The sequence below is a fragment of the Oncorhynchus mykiss genome, chromosome 10 (assembly GCF_057628025.1).
Source record: "Oncorhynchus mykiss isolate SJ-2025 chromosome 10, ASM5762802v1, whole genome shotgun sequence".
NCBI classification, from domain to species: domain Eukaryota; kingdom Metazoa; phylum Chordata; class Actinopteri; order Salmoniformes; family Salmonidae; genus Oncorhynchus; species Oncorhynchus mykiss.
In genome coordinates this window covers 22,462,686-22,478,109 of record NC_143031.1, presented here as the reverse complement: position 1 = coordinate 22,478,109, position 15,424 = coordinate 22,462,686, and the positions used below count along the sequence as shown (strand labels likewise).

Genomic DNA, 15,424 nt, shown 5'->3' with positions numbered 1-15,424 from the left:
GGTGCGCGCTAATAGCATTTCAATCGGTGACGTCACTCGCTCTGAGACCTTGAAGTAGTTGTTCCCCTTGTGCTGCAAGGGCTGCGGCTTTTGTGGAGCGATGGGTAACGATGCTTCGATGGTGGCTGTTGTCTATGTGTGCAGAGGGTCCCTGGTTTGAGCCCAGGTAGGGGCGAGGAGAGGGACGGAAGCTAAACTGTTACACTCACACACATAATATGCACATACATTTATACTGTTTCTACACACCCGTCGTGAGACAGGTTAGTTTTACCCTACTGTGTGTGTTGTTGCAATAGGATACAATCATCATATGTGCTGGTACTACTCTGTTTATCATATATCCTGATTCCTAGTCACCTTACCCCCATACAAATCTACCTCTATCGATCCAGTATCCCTGCACATTGTAAATATGATACTGGAACTGACCATGTATATAGTATGCTTACTTATTACTTCATCGTGTTCTTCTTATTTTTATATCTTGTGTGTTTATGTTCTACCTTGTTATTTTTAGTATTACATTGGTATTGATTACTGCATTGTTGTGGTTAGAGCTAGCAAGAAAGGCATTTCACTTTACTTGTGAATGTGACATTATGTGACCAATGTGACATTATGTGACCATTTCAATGTGACATATACCATTGAAATGGTATATTTGCCATATAAATGGTATATTTGCCATTTGTTTATGTTTCCTCTTTTCTTAGTACCTGCGAAGATCACAAACATATCGACGGACATCACAGTGAACGAGGGCAGCAATGTAACTCTCATGTGTCTGGCCATTGGACGACCAGAGCCTAACATCATATGGAAACATCGCTCTGCAAAAGGTAAGACTGCAAACCTTTGAGGTCAAAACATACAATCAATCAATGAGTATAATAGAGCAGTGTATCTATTCTAAAAGCGTATCGTCTCTAGTCATCAAAATTCTAATTACCTGTGTTGCTGATGTTTTAAGAGCTTGGCGTATAACAAATGAGAGTTAAGTGCCTTGCTCAAGGGCACATCAACAGATTTCCACCTTGTCAGCTCGGGTAGTCAAACCAGCCACCTTTCGGTTATTGGCACACCGCTTTAACCTGCCGCCCATACTGTTGTAATGCTCCATGACCGTGTAATAAGTATGGAGTCCTTGGCTGACGAACAAAGCTGTTACAGCCTGACCTAATTTATCCATCTAAAATGTAATGTCTTGTGTCAACCTGCCTTCTAAAAGAACATCACTTGATTCACATGAATATTGCCTGCATTATATAGGCTAAATAGTTGTTTCAGGCTAGCAGAACAGCTGTACTGTCAGCCATATTGATGAATTTACATTAAAAGGGCAATTTATTGATGTTTTGAAATTGTTGTCCCATCTGTACCTAGCATTTTAACATCAAACTGGAGTTTGAGTGATACAACGCTTGATTTTACTCAATTTAGTAAGTCCAAAGCATTGTATAGACAGTGCAACCTCAATGCTGGTAGGTCCAACCTGCAGCCAAATATACTAATAGCTTGGCCATAGGCCATTCAATGTTGGATAAGTTTAGTTATTTTTCTGTTTGGGCTGGCAACCACAAGCCACGAGAGCGTGCATGCATGCGTGCGTGCGTGCGTGCGTGTGTGCGTGTGTGTGTGTGTGTGTGTGTGTGTGTGTGTGTGTGTGTGTGTGTGTGTGTGTGTGTGTGTAAACGTGTTTTGTCTTCTAATTACGTGTAAAAGCAGCCCTTTGGTTTCCAGCAAACATGCTCCAAGAATCATGGGCCGCTTGCTTCAATACGATCACACACTTTTTGCCTGGAACACTCAACATGAATGCATCCAGTCCAGATGCTTGTCTCTCATTTACATGTCGTCGGCTGAGCCAATTCTTCTTCACAGTACAGGATTTTCAATATCCCCTTTTTAAGACATGCTCCGGAACTTTGGCGACTGCCAAGTATTTTTTTAAACCTTGCTGTAACGGTTTTCTTCCGTCGAAGGAGAGGAGGACTAAAATGCAGTGTAGTTCGTGTTCAACATGTTTAATGAAAGACGATAACGTGAACACTACACAAATACAAAATAACAAACGTGGCAAAACCGAAACAGTCCTATCTGGTGAAGAGAACACAAAGACAGGAAACAACCACCCACAAACCCCAACACAAAACAAGCTACCTAAATATGGTTCCCAATCAGAGACAATGACTAACACCTGCCTCTGATTGAGAACCATATCAGGCCAAACATAGAAACGGACAAACTAGACACACAACATAGAATGCCCACCCAGCTCACGTCCTGACCAACACTAAAACAAGGAAAACACAAAAGAACTATGGTCAGAACGTGACATTACCCCTCCCAAGGTGCGGACTCTGTCCGCACAACCTAAACCTATAGGGGAGGGTCTGGGTGGGCATCTGTCCGCGGTGGCGGCTCTGGCGCTGGACGTGGACTCCACTCCACCATTGTCTTTGTCCATCTCCTTATTGTCCTTAGAGATGCGACCTCTGGACTGAGGGGTGCCTCATGACTGAGGAAACTCCTCCGGACTGAGGGACAGCCCCGGACTGAAGGGCAGCTCATGACTGAGAGGTAGCTCATGACTGAGAGGTAGCTCATGACTGAGAGGTAGCTCATGACCGAGAGGTGGCTCATGACCGAGGGGTAGCTCATGACCGAGGTGTAGCTCAGGACTGAGGGGTAGCTCAGGACTGAGGGGTAGCTCAGGACTGAGGGGTAGCTCAGGACTGAGGGGTAGCTCAGTACTGAGGGGTAGCTCAAGACTGAGAGATAGCTCAGGCTGGTTGACGGCTCTGGCAGCTTCTGGCTGACTGACGGCTCTGGCGGAGCCTGGCTGACTGGCGGCTCTGGCGGATCCTGGCTGACTGGCGGCTCTGCCGGATCCTGGCTGACTGCCGGATCCTGGCTGACTGGCGGCTCTGGCGGATCCTGGCTGACTGGCGGCTCTGGCGGCTCCTTGCAGACTGGCGGCTCATGACAGACGGGAGACTCTAGCAGCTCTGGACAGACGGGAGACTCTAGCAGCTCTGGACAGGCGGGGCGCACTGTAGGCCTGGTACGTGGTGCCGGCACTGGTTGTACTGGGCCGAGGACACGCACCTCAGGGCGAGTGCGGGGAGGAGAAACATGGAGTACTGGGCTCTGGACACACACAGGAAGCCTGGTGCGGGGGGCTGCCACCGGAGGGCTGGTGTGTGTAGGTGGCACTTGATAGACCGGACCGTGCAGGCGCACTGGAGCTCTTGAGCACCGAGCCTGCCCAACCTTACCTGGCTCGATGCCCACTCTAGCCCGGCCGATACGAGGAGCTGGAATGTACCGCACCGGGCTATGCACCCGCATTGGAGACACCGTGCGCTCCACAGCATAACACGGTGCCTGCCCGGTCTCTCTCGCTCTCTGGTAAGCACAGGAAGTTGGCGCATGTCTCCTACCTGGCTTTGCCATACTCCCTGTGTGCCACCCCCCAAGACATTTTTGGGGCTGCCTCTCGGGCTTCCTACCGCGCCGCCGTGCTCGTTTCGCCAACTCCATTCTCCTGTAACCCTCCTCGCACTGCTCCAGCGAATCCCAGGCGGGCTCTGGCACTCTCCCTGGGTCGACCGCCCACCTGTCTATCTCTTCCCAAGTAGTATAGTCCAGAAATCCTGACATCGCTGCCTCTCCTGCTCCTGCCAGACACACAACATAGAATGCCCACCCAGCTCACATCCTGACCAACACTAAAACAAGGAAAACACAAAATAACTATGGTCAGAACGTGACACTTGCACTTAGGCCTGGATGTGTCAATGTGTAGTTCATACATGTATAACCTATGAGCAGAATTACTGTTTTACCTCAATTAGCCACGAAATCCCTAGTTTGTGAGCAACTGTTTTTCTGGAAGCTGTGCTGTGCCATTTTCCCTACATGTTCCCCCACGTGGACCAGCCCCCTAGCAATTCGAGTTCAACCAATGAGCTTCAGCCCCTTTCCATGTGAGTGACAGTTAGCATGAGGCACATCATGCACACACAGAGTGAGAGGGAGAGCAATGATGTGGTGCACATATCTGCACATAATTTTTGGGGACCGTGAGCACCTTTTTAAAAATAAAATACAACTTTCAGAACTACTGGTTAAAAAAGTATATCAAAGTACTGGAGACACTCTTTAACAACCGCACTAAAACAACTGCCCTGATTTTTCAATATTTACATTGAATATCATCTGTTTCCTGCTAACTTTTATATGAAGTGCACATCACAATTATAGTTAAAGGGTAACTGTTTAATGAAATGCCTGTATGCATAAACCAGATGGTGTCATTATCCATGTTTGGAATTGAGTGTAATTAAAACCACACTCTATTCTAATGCAATGCATGCATTATGATGGCAATGTTGATCTACCAACTCTACTCTATTGAATCGGGGAATAACAGAGAAAGGAAATGTATATTAATTTAGTTGTCATAACAGACACCATAGACTGACATTAAGCGGCAACAAAAGCTGCCAATATGAAGGGATGAAATCACTTCTGTGAAAACCAATAAGCGATGTCTGTGGCTGAGAGTGTCTGTTAATGTCAGGGAGATGCGAAGATGGCGGGTTATCTTACTTGGCATTAATGTGCAAGCTCTAATGAAAGAAAGAAAGGAGGAAGATGTGAGGGATGTTTGGCTGCTCAGAAAGACATTCTCACCGGAGTGTGTAAAAACCTAAATGTGTTCTGGAGTGACATTTCTTCACTGTTTTCCCAGTTTGTCTCCATCTCTCTCGCTTCTGATTATGAACCACTCCCAAAAATAAAGCATTTATGCCTGCAAGAATTGTATTAAAGTGACTGCTAAGTGATTTGGCTATATTTAGACAATATATTTGAAAATAAATCCAACAAATCAAATTATACATGACGAACTGAGCTCAACAAGCATGACTAAAAATCTGTGAGAAAACCGCCAAGGCATCAGATGGGTATTATTCTATCTAGTGCTTCACATTCAATGTCAGGCAGGAACATGAGGAAATGTTTTTCAAAAAAATGCATTGAAAGTATAGGGAGTGTACCCACCTATTTTTTTACTACTACATCACTGGTTACCTTAATATATGGACGCAATCAATTGACGATTCAGCTAGATTTAGTGCACCAAAAGCCTGTCCCCACTTCAATTCATTTGGGGACAACTGTGAATGAATTATTCAACGCTTTCCACTTCATCCTTGGCTGCCAGGCTCTCTAAAAGGATTAGAAGAAGTATGAATGAAGAAAACAGTGCATGGTGAGGACAATGCACTGCCGGGCCAAATGGATCAATGTGGGCCATTAAAGACACATTATATGGAGGAGGTTACGAGTGTCCATTCGTCAAACTGTCAGAAACATCATACTGGGCATTTGTCATTAAAAACGATGGTAAATACTAAAGACTATGCAGTTTGAAAATGAATGTGCGGCCTACACCGTGCTTGCAGGACTGTCAATCTTATCAACAGCTTGATAATTTTTTTGCTCCCTTATGTCTTGAAATTATACTTTTTTTGCCCTCTCATTCACTCTCCCATCCAATGTTGTGGTAAGATTCATACTTTTACACTGCAAAACATCACGGACAACACAGATGTGACAGCGGCCATCAATCATGCTGTCTAGCTCAGTTGACCCGATCCACTTTTGTTTCCGAATCGCGCTGTAATTTGTGTCTTGGGGGAGAAAAATTGCCAGTTAGGAAAGTTCCTGTTGGAGTCTTGAAGGTCTGTGCACTCTAATTTGGCAGTGTCAGCAGATGATTGACAGCTCTATGGCATTGTGGACTGATGTTGTAGACTGGTGGCAGCTCTCGTGATGAGTGGCAATCAGACTATTATACAGGGGAAACGTATGGCATGCCATTTGCTGTGATACGTCTATCAATGGGAATAATGTTCTATTAGCACTGTCAGTGGAGTGATGGCAAAATCACTGGGGACCTTACCCAGTGGTGTAGGAAAGTTCTGGAAACAGCACTGGGGGGCATTGGATGGGCATTGGTTTCTTGTAAGGTTTGGGTTAAGATGTTTGGCCAACGTCCTGTCTGCCACTGGCTAAACGGTTTGACCTGGTGTAGTTATTGATGCTGTCTTGGATGAGCATGACCAAATTTGCCTCATGCTTTTACAGAAGTTTTTTTTAAAGGCATAAAGCAGGGCTGCCAAATCCTCTTCCTGGAGATCTACCATCCTATAGGTTTTCAGACCAACATACCTGTTTCAGCTAGTTAAGGTCTTGGTGAGCAGCTAATAAGTAGAATCAGGTGTGCTAAATTAGGGTTTCACTGTAAACCTACAGGATGTTAGAGCTCAAGGAATACAGTAGGTTTGGGCAGCGCTGGCATAAACGGGTGTTTTTTCAATCTGCTTTTGGAAACCACTTGAGAGTAAATCTGATATTAGAGTTATCAGTTACTTTTGAAATAATTGTAGGGCTAGCAGGTCATTGGAAAAGGCCATGTCTTGGAAGACAATGCATTGCATTTGCTCATTAGCCCTCTCAAACTCAACTCTGGCCCTCAAAGTCAGTTCCACTGTATTTTTTCATTGTTCTCCTCTAATCAGGGACTGTGTAAGACCTGGGACACCAGGTGGGTGCAATTAATTATCAGGTTGAACAGAAAACCAGTTGGCCAAAACAAAAGTGACATAGGTCAAGTATGATCAAATATAATGACAAGATAGTCGAGTGACTGCTCCAACAATGGAAATACATGTACGCAAAAATGGAAGGCAGGCGGGAGAAGGAGAGGGCAGATACACGTGTGAACAACAGGCTACTAGTAAGTTGTTTTTCTCAGTTGCCAGAATGCCACGTGCATCCACTTACATCAGTACATTTGTAACAGCCTAAACATTACGTAACTTCTATAAGATCAAATAAGCCTGACGTATTTAACACTCTCCCATAGACCTCCATACAAAAAATAACTTGGTCACTTGGTCTGCTTATCTTACCTGGACAGATTTTGGGCAGAAGTAATCCTCTCGCTTTGCCTCTTTATCTCTGCGAAGGTTAAGCACATGGAGTAATGAGTAGGATTCTGTGTTTTCACATGCTAAATTCATTGATTTTCATACAAATGCTTTATCTGCATTCCCAATAAAAACTAGTTTGAAAATTCAAACATATACAATATTTTAAAGAAAAACTATGATGTACATTTCTGAACGATGCATCATGCTGCATTGTTAACAATATGACAGAGCAGTGCAGATTACTGTTCCATTTGAGCAAGGCTTTACCCGGTGCAACCCGGACCAGTTTAATCGAATACCCTCAATAATATCTGGGGGTTTGTTCAAGAGCATCTAACATTGAAATCTGATCTCTCTGAAAAGACAAATGAGGTTGGCAAGCAAGGTGCCTTTGTTTCCATGCAGTCCCACTGGTCGCTTTCTTTATGATCACTTTCCTGTAACTCTGTTTGTTGTGAAACAATTCAATCAATTCTTTCTGCTAAAGGTCATTTGGTCAGAGATGACACCAATGTTTCATATGGCCTTGTTCTCTTTTGCAAACAAGAATTGAAAAGCAATATTGTCCATGTTGAAACAGTTGCTTGCCAGAATCACAGAAAAGGCTTTTGATATATTTGTCCAACACTTAGACATTACTAACACTGAGTGGTGTGTGTGTGTGTGTGTGTGTGTGCGTGTGTGTGTATTTGTTCATAGGCATTACAAAAAGCTCATATTCCGTAATGACCATTGAATTAGGCAGAGCCAAAATGATCCAAAGCCTCAGTGAAAACACTATTTTTCAAGAAGCCAGCTGTTGTAATTTGTTTGCAGACCTCCTCATTCACAGCATATGGCTCAGGATGTGATTTGTCCCTTTTCCTTTGACATTGAAGCATTTGGCACTTTACAAAATGGCACTCAACAATTCATATGCAATTTGTGATTGCCCACAGGATACATAAGCAGAGCGACATATTCATCTCTGATGAATTGAACTTGCAGTGCTGCGTGAAATCATATTCTGGAGCTCATGCTGTTGTAGGATTTAATTTACTGGGTCCTCTCTGCTTGTTTTCTCTGCAGAAATGTTATCCATTGTAAAATGAAATATGAATATTGGCAACACTCTGAGAAGGGAAAAATAGAATACACTGAAATATCAAGATCAAGATTAAATGATAAGATAGGTAACAGCCATCAAAAAAATAAAACATTCTAGTATTTCAGTAATTCCTTCATTGACAATATTCCTCCTTAATCTCATTTTCTGGTTGTTATTGGCAGTATAACCATAGGTCCATGAAGCAGAGTTTTCAATGAAAATCACAGTAGTGTGACTGTGTTGTAATCAGGAAGTGTTCATAGGATTACCATGTATCAATTATACTGTTTATGTGCTAAATACAGAGAATCCTTCCCCAGTTTCAAATTTCCCTCTAATGATTTTGAACTATGCTGGGAGGAAATAAGAGGGCCCATTCATTCTCAAAATGAGATTTGCATATTGCTCGAAGTAAGTAAGTATACAGTCATAACCATTTTCAATGTCTGTGACAGACATTTTATGCCATTATTCCAACTTGTGACAACCTCACCCAGTTGTGACACCTCTATTTATTTATGTAAACTTGTTCACGTTTTTTGTCAGAGGCTGACATCAGGACAGGTATGATGTCATCAATCTAGGACACCTATACTGTTTCCATGTTAGGACAGTCACACATCCAATTCCAACTTCGATTGACATGTATCCTAATATGGACACCATACACAATCTAAATTTTGCTCTCCAAAGGAATCAGAATATGTGTTCCAACAAATATCCACTACTGTTATCGGATTAGGTGGTCACATGTAGTGGATGGAAATTATACAACCATTATGTAGAAATTATGTTGAATATAATAATTAACTACATTAATCAATCTGACTCCAATTTATGTGAATAAATGCAACAAGCCTTGTACATCTCTGGAGGAATCTAGTCAAGGTAGCGAGCCTTACATCACCTCTCAGTATGACTATAATGAACATGTATCTTACTTGCACTGTTATGCAATTATTAAAAGACTAGATACAAATAGCTAATCTTGGCGACCAATATTCTAGCATTAATATATTGAGGCAAACGGATCAAAGATGTCAAGGTTGTACCGAAGCATGTGCAATGTATAGTTTATATAACAACTATAGAAATAGACTTAATCAATTATAAGCCTATAGTCAATCAAATAATTACTCTGTAAAATGAGGAATGCATTTACCCACTTCAACTAATATAATTTATTAGTCACAAAATAATTAACACTCAAATGACCACAGTGCACATGAAATACATGAAACATTACAGACTACTCCAAGTAAATGACTATCACCAATAGGCTAAGACTTAACGTGGTTACATGTGTCTTCAGTTCAGAATAATCTCACACATAAAAAACGATCTGTGTGATACACACAAGAGCTTGGTAACAAGTCCTGAAAGCATAAGTGAATTCACTGTCCTTTTAACCAAATTCAAGCAAGAACTCACCCCCAATCTGCATGAACATTTCTTTGCACTTTGCTAGTAAAAACAAAAGGCAAGAACAACCCACCCAGATTCTAATCGAATCATCTCAATTTAAATGATGGGAGCACACCAGTGTCACTCCTCTTTGAACTATCCTCCGTCCAACCAACAAAAAACACTGTTTCCCTGTAACAATAAATCCATAGCACTTACAGTACAATAAAACAAATACAAATTCATACTGTAGCTCTTTATGAACTCTTGAAACCTGACCATTTAAATCAAACAGTAACATTAATTTTGAATATTTCACACCTCCAACACTGTCCGTGCTCTCAAGGTTCTGCGGGAATGTCCCTCAACCGAGAAGACCACAGATAAGGTGTGTTTGACCCTTGTGAAAGCCCACAAATGGTCAGTCATCAAAACAAGGTCATAAATCTTGATTTCAATTTTTTTCTGTCTGATGCTCTTATCCAGTTCAACTAGGGTTAAGTGCCTTTCTCAAGGGCACATCAACAGATTTTTCACCTTGTCGGCTCATGGATTCGAACCAGCAATCTTTCGATTACTGGCCCCACACCCTTAACCGCTAGGCCACCGAAAGTGCCATTATGCTGTGCTCCCATGCCAGCCAGTCCCCAGTTGCTAGTGTTGCCGGTTGCTAGTGTCACCAGTTGCGAATATCACCTTATCTCATTCTTCCACTACACACACACACAAGGTAAGAAATTATTAGCTTGCTATTGGAAAGGCCAGTGAAAGCTGCTTTAGACAGAACCTTTTTCAATTATGGTTTGAAAAGAGTGGCTTTGTGGCGGACAATATCCCAAGCATTAATATCTGCTTGACCGTGCCTTAAAAAAAGCCAAGGGGATTGGAAAAAAACCTTCTGCCTCGAAAAGTTTAATAAATGTGAAGTTTCTTTGGGCAAATCCAAAACATATGCTTGCCAATGCCTCTAAAACTTAGAACTTTGATCTTGAAGAAACAAGATAAATCAATTGCCTATAAAGTACTGGCTACCTTTTAGTAGTAACTGTTCAGTATAGTAGAATGGTGCTAGTACAATAGCTTACATATTATTTCCTGAATCATTTTCAGAGGGAATGTTGCGACAGTAGTTGTGAATGACCTACTGGAGTGACATTGAGTTTGACATTTTGTGATGTGTTTGTTAGTTTTGGACTTCGGAAAGGGTTTTTCGGTTGTTTGGGCACACAACATTCTTTCTTGAGGCTAGCCAATGTCGGTAGCTGAAGTCATTGATTGGTCAACAGTAGGGATTCTTCAGTAGTAGTCTTGTTTTCATGCACATTTTTTCTTTGAGAAATCTGCACCAAAGACCTTAGTTAGATATAAAATTGTGTGACTAAGATCTTTGCAAAAATGTATTACAGATTTCTTGAGTTATCTTAGATTAATACACACTATTTGAGGAAGTGAATACTGGCTACGGGTGTCTCAAAATGGACAAATATACTATTGACACCTTTTTTTTTCTCCATTTTTCGAGCTAAGGTCTTTTAAGGGAGTATGTGAGCACACTCGCTTGTCCCGCCTAGCGAACTTCAGCTAGCCGCCAGCCGAACTGAAGCACCTTAAGGCAGTGAGAAATTGGACTCACTGAAAGAGGGAACACCTATGGGTAAGGTTTTGTGGAGGTTAAAAGGAGAAATTAGCGTACTAGTAGAAATAGCGTTCCCTTTCAACAGTGTCGACACCAAACCCTTCTTCAGGTGAGGAGTGCAAAGCAGGAAGACAGGTGCAACCAGTACTCTACTGGACAAGTTTCACACTCCCCTGTCATCAAGGCAAAGTGTGGCTACTTTGAAGAATCTCAAATATAAAACATTTTTTGATTTGTTTAACACTTTTTTGGTTACTACATGATTCCATATGTTATTTAATAGTTTTGATGTCTCACTATTATTCTACAATGTAGAAAATAGCCAAAATAAAGAAAAAGCCTTGAATGAGTAGGTGTGTCCAAACTTTTGACTGGTACTGTAAATCATCGACAAACTCGGCTAATTCTATATGAACTTTAATCATTAATAATGGAGAGAGGACAAGAGGAGACCGCAGTCTGCATCTGTTTGCTTTTTCCCCCTCTTTCGTTCGAGGAGCGAGGGAGGGACGTGAGGGTGGGGGGATGAGGAGATGGGGGTTCATCATTTCATCTCTTGACATGATTAGTTCACTGGGGGGTTTCCATGTGGCGGTGGTAGCTACCCCCACCTCCCCCCACCACTCCAACCACACCCACCCTCCCATCCACTGTGTAGGCAAAAACCCCTCCCCCCAGAGCACCCAGGCATCTCAAGGCTTCAAGAGGCTCTTCATTACAGCTTAATAACATGTCATCTAACGTTATTCCTCCGAGTGAAGCTCCAGCTAATCTTTAAACGTGGCTAATTCATCACTGTATGTCCGTCCTCGACAGCGCTCAGAGCCAGGCCAGCCAAAACCCCTTTGATTTTAAAGACACTGAAATACAATTAAGAAGTTACTTGAGGAAGATAAGAAGGACATTTTATACATCTCAAGAACTGTTCTTTGTGTCTTAGATAAGGATCATTTTTGATACATTTTTATTTCTCAAATACTTTAGAATCAATGAAGTTACTTCCACTGTTATTAGACATGTGGGGAATGAGCAAGACATTTAAAAAAAATATGTATACTTTGTTTTTATTGTAGGAACACAAAGAAACTACAAATAAAGTCAAATAAAATATATATATATATTTTTTAAAGATCTGGCAGTTACAGTGCACTTCATACCTTCATCATCATATCATCATATTAGTTACATTGACATCTTTGTATTAGACCTTTTCCAAGTACGAAACCCATTTTCCCCAGTATTCTCTCTCCTGTTGAGTTCTTTTTGTAGGAAAAGTAAAGTCCTTTGTCTTAAACACACCTTTATTTAGTGCACTCTACTTGTAAGAATCACGGATTTGAACACCGTAGACTCATAATGGTCATAACACCATGGAAGATAAACAATACTAACTATGTAGACTGCCATGCAGAATAAATACTTTATCAGCCCACAGAGTAAAGATCACTGTTAGTTAACATAATCAATGTTGAAATAGCTAATTAGGGTAGCATAATTTGTCTGATTCTCTGTAATAATGGTATGGAAATGTATAATGCATTATATTTTGTAAAGTGCTTTCTTGCGTCAAACAACACAACACCATCTTCAGTCACCTCCTTGTCTGAAGGACAGTTGGATAAACAGGTTAATGTCAAGCCCTGCATGTTTTTGTTTTTTTAAGTCTGTAGGCCTACATTGAACACCACACAATGGCTGCTACTGTAATCCTAAACAGAACTCTAATCATCTGTGTACACCAGGTAACAAGCCTTTATAACTCAACATACCAGTAGCAACATTGTATCAGGTTTAGGTTTCATTTTAAATGTCCTTTCTCACCTAAGTTATTCCTAATCTTTCAGAGCAAGCGCCTTCTGAGAGACACCCACAACCTAAGGTTGGGTGTGAGGTAGGGTGTGAGGGAGTATATCCAGTCATTCGAACCTTCAGTGGTTCTCAGTGCTGGGAAAATGGCCAGTGTTGGATTAAAATATCGACATGCAACTAGATAAAGGGAAGCCTTAATGGATTCACACCCCACGTTAGAGCATAGACCGTGTTACTCAGCTCACTCTGGGGACCATGTAGAATGGATTGCAGCCTTACGTAGGCCCGACCACAAAACAATGTGTGCTGGCTTACCTACAGAAGCCACATGTACTGTAGTTTTGTCTGTACAGTTCACTTCCCTTACAAGCATCACATCCAATGTTCCCTCTAATTTTTTTTGACAATTTCAGGTCTGCTAAGCGCAAATTCTGTGCAACTTCCAGCGTGCATTTACTGTGAACACTGAGGGTGTACCCACTTAAAGTTACAGTTTTAACAGTGGCCAAGTAGGCTCCTGTGGCTATGTCACGCCCTGGTCTTAGTATTTTGTGTTTTCTTTATTAATTTGGTCAGGCCAAAATGGGTTTATTATGTGGTGTGTTTTGTCTTGGGGTTTTGTTAGGCATTGGGATTGTGGCTTAGTGGGGTTATCTAGGAAAGTATATGGTTGCCTGAAGTGGTTCTCAATCAGAGGCAGGTGTGTATCGTTGTCTCTGATTGGGAACCATATTTAGGCAGCCATATTTTTTGAGTGTTTCGTGGGTGATTGTTCCTGTCTCTGTTTTGCACCAGTATAGGCTGTTTAGGTTTTCGTGTTACGTTTTTTGTTTTTGTATTGTTCGTTTTTCATCTTTATTAAAGATGTATAAAAATTACCACGCTGCATTTTGGTCCGCCTCTCCTTCATCGGAAGAAAACCGTAACAGGCTAATTGATCATAATGTAGGCCTACCCAAGTGGTTTACCATTAAAAACTATGGAGAAAATGCATCCCATAACATTTTAACATGGAAATAGCTGCTCTATCATTAAGCTAGTGGTATGTTGAGTTATAAAGGCTTGTTACTCGGTGTACACAGATGATTAGAGTTCTGTTTAGGATTCAACAAGTAGTCTTGTATTTGTATTTTTTTTACCTTTATTTAACTAGGCAGGTCAGTTAAGAACAAATTCTTATTTTCAATGACGGCCTAGGAACAGTGGGTTAACTGCCTTTTTCAGGGAAAGAATGACAGATTTGTACCTTGTCAGCTCGGGGATTTGTAGTAAGGGGTTACTAGTCCAACGCTCTAACCACTAGGCTACGCTGCCACCCCATATTTCTCTCCTGCCTTCGCTCTCCTAAAGCATCAATGTTTTTTGTGAATGCTTTGACTTTTTACAGAGAAGTGTAAACAAATCAAGGATGAATTTCTTTTCATGGTGTACGTCTGCGTTGTTTGGCTTTATTTCACGTAGTCGCATTTGTTGCAATTTGTGTTGGGTTACGATTGTTGATGAGGCTCTTGTTGTTCTGGCAATATTACATCAGTCAAGTACTTCAGCCCTAAACACTTCACAGCTGAATTTTGATGGGAACAGAACCAGTAAAAACACGAGGAAACATTTCCTGTGAACAAATTGAATGGCGACGCTATTAATTTTATATATATTGGTTAACCTTGAGCAGTAAGGAAACACCTTTTAAGATAATGCATTTGTAAGATAATGTAACTTTGAATGAATAGGTGATAGCAATAGCTTTTCTGGATTGAGAGGTGAGACATTCCACAATAACAGCTGTTTGTTAAAAGAATTGCACTAGTTGAATGGTTAGGAATGAGGATTGCTGCACAGATCATACTAATTTCTTCTTTAAAATTGTTAGGGCGAAGATACAGTGGGTACTACATGGTGCAATTACCCCACCCAATACCCATAAATATTTTCATACTTAAATTATGATTTAATAGTAAACCAAAAACCACCCAGTTTCCTCCAATAAGGAATATTAACAATGTCCATGCAAACTTGAGTGCTACGGATGAAAGAATGACACAAAATAAGTTGAATATGGTGTCATGAAGATTGGAAACTTTATAAAAGAAAACAATCCTTCTCCTTTATGAGTCTCCCAGATTGCACTGCAGTGATAAAGCTTTACCTGTGGTGCAGCTTGCAGATGCCTCATCTGCAGACACAGAAGGCAAGGTGGCACTATCAACAGACCTCTAGGAATCTTCTCAACTGGGCCCAGGTGCAGACACAGCTGTGTTTTTAACATAGCTGATTATTAATGCATCTCTCCTTAGAGGATCCCCAGGCTTCCTGTAAGATTTCTGTCTGTCTGTCTGTCTGTCTGTCTGTCTGTCTGTCTGTCTGTCTGTCTGTCTGTCTGTCTGTCTGTGCTGTGCTGTGCTGTGCTGTGCTGTGCTGCGCTGCGCTGTGCTAACACGATCAGGTGAGAAGCATGATTATGTCCGGTAACAAATTCCATAT

At 41.6% G+C, this 15,424-nt stretch overlaps 1 protein-coding gene across 2 annotated transcripts in view; it reads left to right on the top strand.

Annotated features, from left to right (window-relative positions):
• Positions 1-15,424, top strand: part of LOC110533514 (opioid-binding protein/cell adhesion molecule) — a 335,816-nt gene that overhangs the window by 285,677 nt on the left and 34,715 nt on the right. For both annotated transcript variants that reach the window (XM_021617800.3, XM_021617799.3), the window contains one exon: positions 717-842. In XM_021617800.3, coding sequence (XP_021473475.1) covers positions 717-842 — 126 coding nt within the window. The remainder of the gene's footprint in view (positions 1-716; positions 843-15,424) is intronic.